General features: G+C 44.3%; 1 protein-coding gene across 1 annotated transcript in view; it reads left to right on the top strand.

Annotated features, from left to right (window-relative positions):
* Positions 1 to 16458, top strand: part of GMCL1 (germ cell-less 1, spermatogenesis associated) — a 110689-nt gene that overhangs the window by 30135 nt on the left and 64096 nt on the right. Inside the window, exons 5-6 of the mRNA XM_033949200.1 lie at positions 3365 to 3462; positions 12614 to 12726. Coding sequence (XP_033805091.1) covers positions 3365 to 3462; positions 12614 to 12726 — 211 coding nt within the window. The remainder of the gene's footprint in view (positions 1 to 3364; positions 3463 to 12613; positions 12727 to 16458) is intronic.

The following is a 16458-nucleotide window of genomic DNA, read 5'->3' on the forward strand; positions in this document are numbered from 1 at the left end:
ACAGAGACACACAGACACTCACAGAAGGACATGGGGCTAAAGAGACAGATTGAAAAAATTACAAAACACAGAGGACAGAGAGAGACACAGGAAACAAATGGCAAACAACCAAACAACAGCCAAGGAGATAGATGGGAAAAAAAGGCACACATACAGTAGCCAATTAAAAAGACAGAGACAGTAAAAAAACCCCAACCATACAGTGGCCATGTCAACCGTGCCTCAGAGCGGCCTGCGAGGTTCGTTACAGCCGGTAGGCTGTTTTAAAGAAGAGGAGCCGCATGCTGGACAGGGGGAGCAGGTAAGGAGTGCTGCTGGACAGGGGGAGCAGGGAAGAGGGTCAGGGGGAGAAAATAAGGAGTGCTGCTGGCCAGGGGGAGCAGGGAAGAGGGTCAGGGGGAGAAAAGAAGGAGTGCTGCTGGACAGGGAGAGCAGGGAAGAGGAACAGGGGAGCAGGTAAGAAGTGCTGCTGCACAGAGGGAGCAGGTAAGGAGTGCTGCTGGACAGGGGGAGGTAAAAGGAAGGGAGAAGGCCTACTGCTGGACAGGTGGAATAGGCAAGGGGTGATGGTTGACAGCCAAGGAAAGAGAGAGACAGAAAGCGGCCAAGGGGAAAGAGAGAAAGAAAGAAAGAAAGACATACACATACATCTATTCTAGCACCCGTTAATGTAACGGGCTTAAAGACTAGTGCTTGAATAAAAATTGCAGAGAGAACTCCTAAGCATTTATAATAAAACAAAAAATTTCCAGAGAATAAAAGCTGGTATAATTCTGTGCTGTCCTGGAAACCCATTTTATCCCAGGACAAGCAGGCAGGTATTCTCACTAGTGGGGTGACGTCATCCAACAGAGCCCCGATGCGGACATCTCACAAGCATAGAAGTTTCGAGTTGCCCACACCGCACATTCGTGAGTGCCTTCCCGCCCGATGCACCGGGCGTGTCTCCTCAGTTCTTTCTCTTCCACAGAGCTGAGATGTTTGTCTTCGAAACTCTCTGCGTGAAGTTCCTTCTGTGTCCGTGGTTTTGAGGTTTTTTTGGGCTCATTATCATTGGCTCACGTTGTGTTTTCTTGTTTAAAAAAAAAAAAAAAAATTTCTTTCGATCGTTCAAACGGGCAGGCCGCATGGCCGCGGCCCCGCGGCTTTGATCTTGCGGCAGAGCTTTTTCGGCCTATGTCCCGGCCTGTTACCGGTTTTAAAAAGTGTGTCAAGTGCCAGCGCGCAATTTCGTTGACGGACCCTTATCGACGCTGTTTTCAGTGTCTGGGGCCTCAGCATCTTCCGAAATCGTGCCGGCATTGCTCCACACTTACAGCACGTGCGTTTAAGCGTCGCTGTATTTTGTGGGAGGTGCTGTTTAGCATGGAGGCGTTCCCGGAGCTGCCCTCATTGCAGAGCGCCACGCCTTCGACTTCCGCTTCAACATCTTCGGCCTCGAGTCTGCTCAAGCCTGCCTCGTTTGTGCCGGCTACGACTCCGACGCCTGCTGTGGTGCCTTCCGCTATCTCCTCGGGTCAGGTAGCACAGCCTCCCATTCCTCCAGTGGTGCTCAAGGTGCCCAAGGCTTCTAAGTCCAAGCCCCCTGGCGGCCGAGTAGCGATGTCCGTGCGGGAGGTCCCATTGCTGATGCGGATCCCTCTTTGCCGGCTTCGTTCCATGCCATAATGGAGAAGCGATTTGTCGAGCTCTTTACTAAGATTGGGCTGACGCTTCTCTCCCAGATCCAGCCTGGGCACGCGGAAGCCTCCCGCGAGGTCGAGCCGCCTCCGGTACCTCCTCGGCGCACACTCTCGCTGCTGGGAGCAGAGTCTCGGTGAGTGTCTGGTCTGGCTTCGGGGCATGCCTTGCAAGGAGCAGAGTCTTTGGCCTTGCCACCTTTGGAACCGATACCCTCGATGCATGGCTTGCCTGGATCGGAGATTTCCTCCTCGATGCCGAGCCTCGAGCCTTGGGGAGCGCCTCGGGGGGCTTCGTCTCAGCCTCTGCTGCTTCGATCCACAGCCTCCAGTCCCATCTACTCGGTGGCTGCCTCATCTGGGCTTCGCTCGCCTCGACGCTCGAGGCCTGCTTCTCGACACAGCTCCGGTCGTCGATCGAGGCATTCATCGAGGCACGCCTCGCCTCGTCGAAAGCAACCTTTTCGGGAGTTTTCACCGGAGTACTCGCCTCCTCCTCCTATGCCAGAACTCGAGGACTGCGGGGGTTCGTTCTCCCCTTGCCGGTCCTCGGCCTCGGCGGACCAGGCCGCCTCATCTTCTTTGAGCCCGTCTCAAGGCCCGGCCCTGGCGGACCAGTTGTCATTCTCGTCCTTCCTGAGGCAGATGGCGGTGGATCTGGACATCATCCTGGATTCGGGTTCCAAGTTTTTAAGGAATATCTGGAGACGATGCATCTTCCCCAACCTCCTGCTGAGTCTCTCCGTCTGCCTCTACATAAGCTTCTGGACCAGACTTTCATGAGATGCTTCGAGACTCCATACTCCATCCCTGCGGTCCCAGGGAAGTTGGATGCTAGGTACCGCATGGTGCACCATAAGGGCTTTGACGGGGCGCAGCTCTCTCACCAGTCCCTCTTGGTTGTATCCTCCCTGAAGTGGTCTCATCCCTCCCAGGTCTATGCCTCCACTCCTCCTGGCCGGGAGGGCAAAACCATGGACAGATTTGGCAGGCACATCTACCAGAACTCGATGATGGCTTCTCGAGTCCTGAATTACAGCTTTCATTTTGCGACCTACTTTGAGTTTTTTCTCATTTTCTTCATAGACAACAAGTCATATGAATACAATCTCTTCTGCCTCTCTGATCTGGCATAGACTGAGGGAATCTATGAATGGCAGAGATGCAGAAATTCATCATCATTCTTAGAAAAGATTCTAGTCTAGGGGCGTTCAGCCTTAACCCTCGCCATGTCAGGTGTTCAAGATTTTCCAAATCAATATGCATGAGATCTGTTTGCATATAGTTGAAGCAGTGCATGCAAATAGATCTGCAAGTTCATTGGGGAAATCCTGAAAACCCGATGGATTGAGTCCCTCGACCGAAGTTGGATAACCCTGTCCTAGTAACTTTGAGCTCTGAGAGAGCCTGTGCTAATGTCATGAATGAGATGATCCTTGTGTGTATAACTTATTATTCTGTCTATGGGGAATCCAGTTAAAGGTAAGCAGCATTAATTTTTGGTACTTGTACATATCAATAACAGATAAATGTTAACACATTCTATGAATATTTTTCTTGAAGGTTTGCATTTAATGCCATTATTTCTTTGAAAGGCTAAATATAAAACTGGTAGTGAATGTGTATGTGTATTTGTTACATTTTGTGGTATCTTTTTAAAGTGTTCTTTAACTTGTTGCACTTAGCTCTCCAGGTAGCATTTGGTTCCCTTTATCGTGATGATGTTTTGATAAAGCCCAGCAGAGTTATTTCCATCCTCGCTGCAGCCTGCATGCTGCAGTTGGTGAGTATAAGAAATGTCTGACTTGAAAGGATGATGTTCCATTGGTAGCTTATTTCTTTTAGGATAAATGCGTACCCCCTTGTATTTTTCAGAAACATTTTAGAAATATCCTTTTTTTTTTCCTGCACATTAATCTGCTAGTGAAAATTTTGTAACACATTTGCATCAAATCTTTTGTTCAGTGCCATATCAGCACATTTGTGAAGATTTTCATCTACAAAAATGTTGGAATTTTTATGGCGTGGAGTAAGGCTTGAAAGTCCCTGTTTGCTGCTGTGAGTTTCCAGCTCAGTTTGAATCTGCCTTTACTAAATTTAACAGTGCTAAAAGCATTAATTCACAACTACCTAATGTTTTTATTTTTCCAGGCATATCAGTGACAGTTTTTTGGCCTGTGGTTATAAGACCGCAACTTTATTTGTAGTCAGGTAGAGCACTGTACCTTTAGGCTGAACTGTAGGTTTCCTACCAAATGATGTTTAGGATTTTCTTCTCTCCCCAGGAACTGTGAATTAGAGAATGACACAGAGACCCCGTCCCTGTAGGAACTCATTTTCCCGTCCCTGCATGTTCTTTTCCTGTCCCTGCCCCAATCCTGCAAGTTCCATCCTCATCTGCACAATAATAAGTGTTTAAGGCTTGTGCATTTAAGGCAGAGCTTACAGGAATAGGACAGGGACAGGGGACAGTGACGTTGGATGAGTCAATTAAAATTAACAAAAAGAAATTATTGTTGAAGGTCACAGAAATGTGTGAGCAATGGAACCCTTTACATTTATCTTGGTGGGGGAGAGACCATACAGTTAAAATGATGATTTTGCCTGTAGTTTGTTACCAAATGGGAATGTTGCCAGTATATTTTCAGAGATCCTTTTATAAAAAGTTAAATAGTATTCTTACTAAATTTATTTGGCTAGGGAAAAAAGCAAGAATTGCTCTAGTATCTCTACAAAAATCATTTGCGGAGGGTGGGGTAAACTTTCCAAATTTCTTTAAGTATCATCAAGCCTATATTATGCGGCAGGGTATGTATTGGATCCTCCCTGAGCTCATGGAAACTCTGCCTGATTAGTTGTGGTTGGAATGGAAACTCTTGTCACCACTGAGATTATGTCATATGAGTATTAAGATGCCTAGATTATATAAGGACAATAGAATTTTAGTAGATACTTGGGAAACTATAAAATTTGTAGATAATTTAACACCTATTCCTATAAATAAATCTACATCTCAGACTATATGGCTTAACTCCAAGATTAGAATTGGCGGATATAAGGTCATCTGGAAATATTGGATGATTGGAGGCATACGCATTTTAGATGATGTTATTTCTGATGGTAAGCTGCTTGATTTTTCTCAATTGCAACGCAAATTTTGTCTTAATAAAACACAAAATTATAGATGGTTGCAGTTGAAGCAGGCCATTCGGAAGGGTTCCCTGAATGGAAAAAATTGGAGGTTCAAAATAGCTTGCCAGTCTTATGTTTCAGGTAGACTTCCTTGGTCACCAGGCCGCTCAGTGATATAAATTAATATCTGGATTTTTGAATAAGAAACCAAAAACTGGTCTGCGTGACATTTTGGAGCACTGAGATAAAGCATCAAATTACTGCGTCTCAATGGCCACGAATTTGGTCTTGGAGGATGAGATGTACAATGTCTGCATCTATGAGACAAACATGTTTTTTCTTATTACATAGAGTATTTTGGACTCCAGTTCGTTTGCATAGAGTAATTAGTTCTAAATCTATTTGTCATCTGGAAGTTGGGATGTTAGATCATTTACTATACTATTGTCCTTTGATACTAAAATTCTGGAGATCAATTTGGGATAGGGTTAATAATTTATTAGAAAATCCAGTGGCACTATCGTATGATACCATTTTATTTGGAACATCTTTGAGGGCAAAAAGTCAAATTTGGCAAAAAATAACAAACTTTTGTTTAGAATGACGGGAGTGCAAGGCCAGCCGAAGGGAGACTGTAGGAGCTGTGCCTAGTCCTGAGCACATGGTAGCAGAGTTCTGAGCACATGGCAGAACAGTGAGCGGAGAGTGTGCTAGCAGGAAGAAGCAGAGAGAGGAGCAGAGAAGGCGGTGCTAGCAGGGGAAGAGGCGAGAGCTAACTCCGCCCACCCCTGACATCACCAGCCAAACTCCCCCCTTAAAAGGGGACGAGCCAACAGCAGAGAGTTCACAGTGCAAGGCCAGCCGAAGGGAGACTGTAGGAGCTGTGCTAGTCCTGAGCACATGGTAGCAGAGTTCTGAGCACATGGCAGAACAGTGAGCGGAGAGTGTGCTAGCAGGAAGAAGCAGAGAGAGGAGCAGAGAAGGCGGTGCTAGCAGGGGAAGAGGCGAGAGCTAACTCCGCCCACCCCTGACATCACCAGCCAAACTCCCCCCATAAAAGGGGACGAGCCAACGGCGCGCAGCTGTTCGGCGCGCGGCGAAGGCGAGCGGCAAAGGCGCTCGCCTTAGCGAGAGCGCCTTTGCGAAGAGCCTTAAGAAGAGCCAAACTACATAAGACAACGATACCTTAGGGCAACAAGCGGACCTCTCAAACACACTATCCCTTCACCCTAATCGTACAGGCTCTCATACTAACTCACAGACAGCAACCCTCTCAGACATCTCAAACTCTCAGTCTCTCAGACACCCTTATCTTTCAAGCACTAGATACCCCAATCTTCCAACTCTCAGACACCCTAACTTTCAAAATCTCACACCTGCTCACAGACAGATTTTTCTAATTTTCCTAATTCTCTTCCTTACTGACAGGCAGACCTCAATTACAACTCAGCAATGGCAGGGAGGACAAGAAGCGCGAAGTCTACAATCAAGACCAGTATTCCAGTCGCTATGGGGATCCAGGAAGCGACTACGGACTGCGTGCAGAAGGAGGAAGACCCAGGACGGTGGACAGAGGTCTCTGTGCAGACTGAGACCATCCCCCAGCGCTACACTACAGTCTCTACACAGACAGAGGAGGCTGCGCAGCTGGATGGAGATCTCATGCAGGAACTAAGGAGCCTCAGGGAGGAGGTGATACGCCTGAGAAGCATCCGAGAGGACGAGGCCTACATCGACGGAGTCGTCCAGGAGCTGTCCCAAATCACTGAGCAGGCCCATGACAAGTCCATCTTCGAGACACCCAAATCATCAGCTTTGAAACCAACAATTGGGATACAGGAAATGGCTAGCGGCACTGACTCCTGGCAGCTGGTGACCTCCTCCACGGGCAAACATAGGAGACCCCACCCCCCCTTTTTCAATCTCTTCATCTTCTCCTTCTTCTTACAAACAGGGCAGCTATACATCAACCCCTCAACTCGTCCTGCGGAACAGATTCCAGATTCTTCAGGAAGGAACTGCCGATGAGGAACAGGAGCAGGAACAGGAGCAGGCCCAACACCCAGCTCCATCTCCAGGGACAACTGACCAGCTCCCCCCAAAGAAGCGCAGAGTAATAGTCATCGGGATTCCATGCTGAGGGGCACCGAGGGACCAATTTGCAGACCGGATATGAAATCTAGGGAGGTCTGCTGTCTGCCTGGAGCCAGGATAAGAGATGTCACCGCCAGTCTGGATAGACTACTCACGCCCCGAGACCACTTTCCTATGCTTCTTGTCCACATAGGAACCAACGACACTGCCAGGAACACACCGGAGACCATCACCAGAGACTTTGGAGCACTGGGTGAGAGGCTGAAGCAGACAGGAGCGCAGGAGGTTTTCTCATCGATCCTCCCAGTTAGAGGCAAGGGAAGAGCCAGAGATGAACGTATCCTGAGGACGAACGAGTGGCTACAGGGATGGTGCCGGGATATGAACTTCGGATTCCTAAACCATGGGGAAGCGCTACAAGGACTTCAGGGACCAGACGGACTCCATCTGACCAGTAGGGGTAAGAACGTCTTCGGACACCGACTAGCCCGCCTGCTTCACAGGGCTTTAAACTAGGTAAGTCGGGGGAGGGTACCCATTCACATATTAGTGCAGAAAGGAATTATCCTGATGAGGTGAGTCGAAACTCCGCTTCCATGTCCAAGGTAAGTACCCACATTGCAAACAGTTCTTTGGGAGTCACACCGACTCGGGTAGGATACGCCTCACAGGGACTTAGCAAACACAAGATATGGAGGGCCATGTATGTCAATGCACACAGTTTAGGTAACAAAATTCTAGAATTGGAGGCTGAAATAAGGAATGCCGACCTAGATGTGGTGGCAATATCTGAAACTTGGTTCACGGACTCACATGGGTGGGATATGGCTATACCGGGCTACAATCTACTTCGTCAGGACAGAGAGGGCAGGTTAGGAGGGGGGTAGCTCTATACATTAAAGAGGACATCAAAACCACCAGGATCACAGATGTCAAGTACACCGGGGAGTCCCTCTGGGTAAACTTGGCAAGAGGCAGAGAAAAATGCCTGTATCTAGGTGTGGTTTACAGACCCCCAAGACAACTGGAAGACATGGACGCAGAATTAATTGAAGACATAGAGAATATCACTCTACGAGGAGAAGCCGTACTGCTAGGGGACTTCAATATGCCTGATGCAGACTGGAACTCATTTTCAGCGACAACCAGCGGTAGCAGGAGGCTCTTAACCTCCATAAAGGGAGCACGTCTCAAACAAATGGTAACGGAGCCCACTAGGGCCCAGGCGATCCTCGACCTGGTACTCACCAACGGGGAAAGCGTTTCAGAGGTCTCAGTAGGAGATACGCTAGCCTCCAGCGACCACAATATAGTATGGTTCAACCTTAGGAAAGGCTTCCCTAGATCAAACACGAAAACAAAGGTACTCAATTTCCGGGGCACAGACTTCGCACGCATGGGAGATTTCGTCCATCAGACGCTGCAGGACCAAGCGGAGACCGATGATGTAGAAGCTAAGTGGTTAACACTGAAATCAACCATACATGAAGCAACTAGCCGCTTCATAAAATCAGTAAATAAACGACAAAGAAACAATAAACCCCAGTGGTTCACCGCGGAGATCTCGCACCTCATTAAGGAGAAGAAAAAAGCGTTTCTCTCCTACAAGCGCACGGAGAAAAGAGAGGCAAAAGTAGAATATAGGACCAGGTCTACAGCGGTCAAAATGGCAGATAGGGAGGCAAAACTTCTAGTGGAAGAAATTCTGGCAAAAAACATTAAAAAGGGGGACAAATCCTTCTTCAGGTATATTAGTGACAGAAAAAGGAACACAGGCGGGATAGTACGCCTTAGAAGACCGGACGGAAGTTACGTGGAAGCAGATTCCGATAAAGCCGAACTACTGAATGAATACTTCTGCTCAGTCTTCACCTGTGAAGCACCGGGACATGGTCCCCAGTTGAAGGCAACACAAAGCACAGAAGTCCCGTTTCAGAATTTTGAGTTCACACCAGGTGAAGTTTACAGTGAACTGGCAAGACTCAAGGTGAACAAAGCCATGGGACCAGACAATTTGCACCCAAGAATGCTCAGAGAATTGAGCGATGTCCTGGCGAAACCGTTGGCTGAGCTATTCAATCTCTCCCTAAGTAAGGGGAAAGTTCCCCTGGACTGGAAATTAGCTAATGTTGTTCCTCTGCATAAAAAGGGTTGCAGGGCAGAGGCTGCGAATTATAGACCGGTGAGTCTCACATCAATAGTGTGCAAACTCATGGAAACACTAATTAAAAGCAAATTGGACACGATCTTGAATGAAGGGAATCTTCGGGATCCCAGTCAGCATGGATTCACCAAGGGTAGGTCCTGCCAATCCAATCTCATCAGCTTCTTTGACTGGGTAACAAGAAAGTTGGACTTGGGAGAGTCTTTGGACGTCGTGTACCTGGACTTCAGGAAAGCTTTTGACAGTGTCCCACACCGCAGGCTGCTAAGCAAGATGGAATCGATGGGGTTAGGAGAGACACTAACTGCATGGGTCAATGATTGGCTGAGTGGCAGACTTCAGAGGGTGGTGGTTAATGGTACCCTCTCTAAAACATCGGAGGTGACCAGTGGAGTGCCGCAGGGCTCGGTCCTGGGTCCACTCCTTTTCAACATATTCATAGGGGATCTGACTCAAGGGCTTCAAGGTAAAATGACACTATTCGCCGATGACGCCAAACTATGTAATATAGTAAGTGAATGCAGTTTACAGAATTATATGGCGCAGGACCTGCTTACATTGGAAAGTTGGTCCTCAACCTGGCAGCTAGGCTTCAATGCTAAGAAATGTAAGGTCATGCACCTCGGAAGCGGAAATCCATGCAGGACGTACTTCTTGAACGGAGAAACTTTAACTAGGACTTCAGCAGAACGAGATTTAAGAGTAATCATCAGTGCAGACATGAAAACTGCCAATCAAGTGGAGAAGGCTTCATCTAAGGCAAGGCAGATATTGGGTTGTATCAATAGAAGTTTCGTCAGCCGAAAGCCTGAAGTCATAATGCCGTTGTACAGGGCCATGGTGAGACCTCATCTGGAGTACTGTGTGCAATTCTGGAGGCCACATTACAGTAAAGATGTGCGCAGAATTGAATCGGTTCAACGGACGGCCACCAGGATGATCTCGGGGCTCAAGGGTCTCTCGTACGAAGAGAGACTGAACAAATTGCAGCTCTACACTCTTGAGGAACGTAGGAAGAGGGGAGACGTGATCGAAACATTTAAGTACCTCACGGGACGTGTCGAAGTGGAAGATGATATTTTCTTTCTCAATGGACCCTCGGCCACAAGAGGGCACCCGCTCAAACTCAGGGGCGGAAAATTTCATGGCGACACCAGAAAGTATTTCTTCACAGAGAGAGTGGTTGATCATTGGAACAAGCTTCCAGTGCAGGTGATCGAGGCAGACAGCGTGCCAGACTTTAAGAATAAATGGGATACCCATGTGGGATCCCTACGAGGGTCAAGATAAGGAAATTGGGTCATTAGGGCATAGACAGGGGGTGGGTAAGCAGAGTGGGCAGACTTGATGGACTGTAGCCCTTTTCTGCCGTCATCTTCTATGTTTCTATGAGTTGCCATGCAGCTTATTTTAAAGAATTGGAAAAATTGGGATAGATTAAATTATTCATTCTAGTGGGAATCCCTATGTTATATCTTTAAAATGGAAAAGTTTATGGACATTCAGAAGGGTTATTATAAAAAAAATTATGGAAGTTTGGGAACCATTAACTAAATATTGTAAAGATTGATTTATTTGTATAATTTGGGGAAAACATGCACATCCGGGGAGGGGGGATATGTTTTGGTATTTGTTAAGAAATATAGAAGGTTGATTACAAGTATTTTATGAGATGTTTGTAAATTGAAAATGGGTGGGAAAAATAAGTTTTGTCTTTATTCTATTAAGTATATTGTGCTGTAATGATATTAATTTATGTAAATTCATCATCTTTTGTGCACAATTGAAGTTTTAAAAATGAATAAAGAATATAAAAAAAAGCGGTTTTTAGTGCAGGCCGGTGTGCTGAATGCTCTGCGCTGCTCCCAAGGCTCATAGGAACTCTTGAGTGTTGGGAGCAACGCAGAGCATTCAGTGTGCCAGCCTGTGCTAAAAACCGCTGTTAAGGTTTTGTAAAAGGGAGGGAATATTTATAAACGAAGAGTTGATTTGGAGTTCATTTAGTTATAACATCCTATATAATAAAATGCTAAGAATGCATGCGCACTCTTACCCTGTGTTCCCTAATCCCTAATCTGTCGGGCTGTGGCAGGTAAGAGTACGCATGTGCGCGTCTAAGGACCAGCGACAGGTAACACGCTGCGACTCCCCCCCTGCCGCCGACCCTACCCGGCACACCAGTAACATGCCGCGACTCCCCCTCCCCCCCGCCGCCGACCCTACCTGGCACACCAAAAACCCCCATTGACCCTCCCAGCCGACCCACCGCGAAATGAACACAAACCTCCCAGCTCCAGCAGCATCCGAGGCAGAGTAAACACGCTGCTTCACGTTCTTCTACTGGCCTAATTTCCTCTGCCGCGTCCCTGATGACATCATCGGAGACACGGCAGAGGAAATTAGATAAGTAGAAGACCACGAAGCAGCGTGTTTACTGTGCTTCGGACACTGCTGGAGCTGGGAGGTTTGTCAGCTATCTAGCGGTGGGAGGGTCAACGGGGGTTTCAGGTGTGCCGGGTGGGGGTTAAATGGATACATGTTGCTCAAGGGGATGGGAGGCAGGCAGCCAGGCTGGCATGGGGGGGAGGGAGGGTTTAAATGGAAACATGCTGCTCAGGGGGATGGGAGGCAGGCTGGCATCAGGGGGAGGGTGGGGGGAGTTTAAATGGAAACATGCTGCTCAGGGGGATGGAAAGCAGGCAGGCAGGCTGGCAGGGGGGGGTTAAATGGAAACATGCTGCTCAGGGGGATGGGAGGCAGGCAGGCTGGCATCGGGGGATGGGGGTTTAAATGGAAACATGCTGCTCAGGGGGATGGGCGGCAGGCAGGCAGGTGGCATCGGGGGTGGGGGTGGGACAAAGTCTGGAAGATAATGATGAGGACATAGGAAGGAGGCACTGGGGGCACTAAGGACATAGAAAGGGACACTGAGGGCACTAAGGATACGGGAAGGAGGCACTGGGGGCACTAAGGACACGGGAAGGAGGCACTGGGGGCACTAAGGCGTAGGAAGGGGTACTAAGGACATGGGAAGGAGGAACTAGGGGCACTAAGGACATAGGAAGGGGCACTAAGGACATAGGAAGGATACACTGAGGGCACTAAGGTCATAGGGAGAGACACAGACAAAAAAAATGACAGACAGACAGTGTGCAAGGAGAGAGAGACAAAGAAAAAATAAAACCCAGACAGACAGACATCTACTCTAGCACCCATTAATGTAACAGGCTTAAAGACTAGTTGAATATATTTTGGAAATGTGTCAAATAACATATGATGTCCATATCCCTTTTAATGCTTTTTGTTTGCTACAGGTAATCCATTTTGGATCTGGTTTTGTGTGAGTGTGTGTGTAAGAACTAGTTCAGCACCAGATGATTTTTTTGGCATGGATTTTCTTTATTTTGCTGTTCATGAGTGGTATTGCACCATAATGGTTCAGCCCTTTTTTTATTTAAGAAGATAGGGCTAACATAGATCCCCTTTGGCAAAGCAGTAGTTTTTGAATAATTTGCTGTTATTGCTTTTGTTCATTTGATTATAGGATGGTTTAATACAGCAATGTGGTGAGACGATGAAGGAAACCATCAGTGTGAAAACAGTTTGTTGCTATCACACTGCAGCAGGGACCTATGGACTAGACTCTGTGAAGAAAAAGTAAGAATCGGATTGTTCTAATGATATTGTCTTCTTTTTTTTATCACTTTTTTAAATTTACAAAAATGGTTTTCCAGGGAAATAATTAGGTGCTATAGTGTTGCATAGTCAAATGTTCATAGTTTTTATTAAAATATATATTTATTAACCAAATATCTCTTAATGAAGAAATAAATAACTTGAACATGACAAGAACAATACAAGTCAATACAATACAAGTCAATGCACACAGTAATTTGGTCCCAAACATTCCCATTCCCTCCCTGTCTATACAAACAGATGTGCTAAGCAGCTGAGATTTGCAGGAAGAGTAGACAGTGCTATTTGTTACAAGTTCAACAAATGACTACATAACATAGAAAACTGAAGGCAGATAAAGGCCATATGGCCTTTCTAGTCTGTCCAACCATGCCATCTGCTGTCTCCTCCTTTCCCTTAGAGATCCAGCATACGATGTTATATTTAATGGTAAGCTGCTTGACTTTTCACAGTTGCAGCATAAATTTGGTCTTGGTAAATCACAAAGTTTTAGATGGTTGCAACTGAAGCAGGCCATTCAGGCATGGTGGAAAAATCTTAATAATCAATATAGTTTAGAGTTCTTATGCTTTCAGGTGGACTTCCTGAGACATCAGGCCACACAGTGGTATAAATTGATATCTGGATTTATGAATAAAAAAACCAAAAACTGGTCTTAGGGACATTTGGAGCATTGAGATTAAGCATCAGATTACTGCATCTCAATGGCCACGAATTTGGTCTTGGAGATTGAGGTGCACAGTGTCTGCATCTATGAGACAAACTTGGTTTTTTCTGTTACATAGAGCATTCTGGACTCCTGTTCGTTTACAAAAATTAGATAGCTCTAAGTCTATTAGATGTTGGCATTGTCATCTTGAAGCAGGGACTTTAGATCATTTATTATTCTATTGTCCATTTATTTTAGCTTTTTGGAAATCAATATGGGGCCAAATAAATTGCTTGTTAGAAAATCCGGTGGCATTATCATAGATACAGTATTATTTGGCATGTCAATGAGGGCTAAGAGCCAAATATCTTCAAAAAATAATAAGCTTTTACTTATTATGACAGGAGTTGCTATACCTTCATAAATAAAGGGAGATATTGAATGAAAAAGTCTGTGATGAACATACAACAGTATAACCAATGCATCACAGCTCTTTGTATAAATATAATTTTCTCATTAAGTAGTAAAGTGCTCGGACCTCATAACCATTAGTTAGATGATAACACTTGACTGTGGTTACTATAGGGACCATCATTGCCTTTACTGTCCCTTGCCCAGCCCTTAACATGAAAAAATATAAATGAACTTATCTGAAAACTCCATCGGGTTGGGAATTCAATTCAATAACCACAGTTTCTCAACGTGCAGTGCTGTGCTCAAAAAGTGCTGCTGTGCCTAGACCACCGAATTAAAATTCATGGGCCCCCCCGACTCGAGTTTCGGCTCTTCATCAGGAGAAGTCACTATTTAAAATTTTAAGTTTATTTGGGAAGTGTAATTTAGAATATGGTGAAGTAATATTATTTAAGAATGATAACGTGAATTAATCTAAATAAAGTTGATGTTTATTTGTTTTAACAATTTTAAATAGTGACCCCTCCTGATGAAGAGCCGCGCAGTGGTATAAATTATTATCTGGCTATTTGAATAAGAAACCAGAAATTGGACTTAGAGATATTTAGAGCATTGAGATTAAGCATCAAATTAATGCATCTCAATGGCCACGTATTTGGTCCTGGAGGATGAAATGTACAATATCTGCATCTGAGACAAACGTGGTTTTTTCTGTTCGTTTACAAAAATTGGATTGCTCTAAGTCTAATAGATGTTGGCATTGTCATCTCGAGGATGGTACTTTAGATCATTTATTGTTTTTGTCCATTTATTAAAGCCTTTTGGCAGTCATTTTGGAATCAAATAAATTATATGCTGGAAAATCGTGTATCCTCTAATAATAATAAACTTTTAATGATTTTAACAGGTGTTGCCATTCAACAAATAACGTATAACTGGAAAGATTGTAAAAGATTAAACTACTGTTTTTGGTGGTACTCGGTGTGTCACTTGTATAAAATGGAACGAGCATTAGCAGTTCAAAAAGGATATTTTAATAAATTTAAGGATGTGTGGGGGCCATTAATAAGTTATTATAATGTTATGTTATGTTATTTATTTCTTATATACCGCTAAATCCGTTAAGTTCTAAGCGGTTTACAGAGAAAAATACATTAAATATACAATAAAGGATACAATAAAATAAGATGAATTAAATAAAGAATTGGTACTTTGAAATTCCCTTACTGTCCCGAAGGCTAGTCACAATCTAACTAAAGTACCAAGGACAAACAAAATTAGCAAATAGTAGATAAGAAAATAAAGATAGCGGAAATGAGATATAAAGCATCCTAACAAGAATACATAGAACTCTCAATATCATACTGTTGAAAAACAAAATGTACATACCAAAATAATAAAGTAATAGAAAGAAACTAATTAAATAGAAAATAATTTTAAAAATTAATCAAATATAGAAATATAGAAAGGAAATAAACATTTGAAGTGAGGAGAAAAGAAAAGGTAGAGGACGGCATATGAATAGAATGGAATGAAAAACAGTTAAGCAATAGAATTCTAGGAAAATTTTTTCAATGAAAAATATACAAAAGAAATAAAAAGAAATAGAAATAATATACATAATAGGACAAAAGTCAGGAAGGACTTGATTTTATTTCCCTCAGTCATCAATGTTATCGTCTCTAGAGCTTTAGCTGTTTCAGCTGGGCAACCGCCATCATCGAGCTTTGCACATCAGCCCTGGGATCACTTTTTAAAGCAGAGAGAAGCATTTCTCGATTTTCTAGATTACTGTTCATTACATTCAACAGCTCACAGATCTTCCAGCTTCGATTCTCTGCTCTTTGGTTAGGATAGTGCAGTTCATTCAACCCTTGAAGATATTGTAACTCACAAACAGTGATCCAAGTCGGCTGTGGGACGTCTGACGCTGTAATACTCCGGCAAGATAAAAAAGTCATTCTTTAATTTGCATTTTTCCCTACTTACTATATATATTGTTGGAGGGTGGGGGGTTGGGTTTTGAAGTCTAATAACAAATTATAGAACAAATGGTATATGTTATTATATTATGTAGGATGTATTTGCTTGAATACAATTTTGGAGAGTGGGTTGGGGTTAAATCTTCTTTTTGAGAATTGGTAGAGTTTCAAGTGATGTTGTATATTGATTGTTGATTTTTCTATACACTTGATGTAATATTTAAAATGAATAAAGATATATATATATATATATATATATATATATATATATATATATATATATATATATATAAATTTTTGTTGGTTTTGCAATTTTATAATTGCAATTATAATGTGCTGCGAAAAACATTTGCTCCATTTAGTGTTCCAGAGCTAAAAATGTTTGAGAGGCACTGCTCTAAATGGTACCATGCAGTAGGTGTCAATAAATTACAAAAGGGTTCCCACATAGACTGCAGAATTCTCCCACTTGGCGAGTCCATTTCAGAACCCATTTGCCTTTCCATTTGTAAGAGTTGGATCATAGTGGCTGTCCACTGCTGCAACACAAGTGGTTTAGAATTCAGCCAACGCAATAAGAGTATAGTAGAATCTCAGTTATCTGGCACCCATGGGGATTGGTGGATGCTGGATAACTGTAGTTTATGT

The sequence above is a fragment of the Geotrypetes seraphini genome, chromosome 6, assembly GCF_902459505.1.
Source record: "Geotrypetes seraphini chromosome 6, aGeoSer1.1, whole genome shotgun sequence".
Classification (NCBI taxonomy): Eukaryota; Metazoa; Chordata; class Amphibia; order Gymnophiona; family Dermophiidae; genus Geotrypetes; species Geotrypetes seraphini.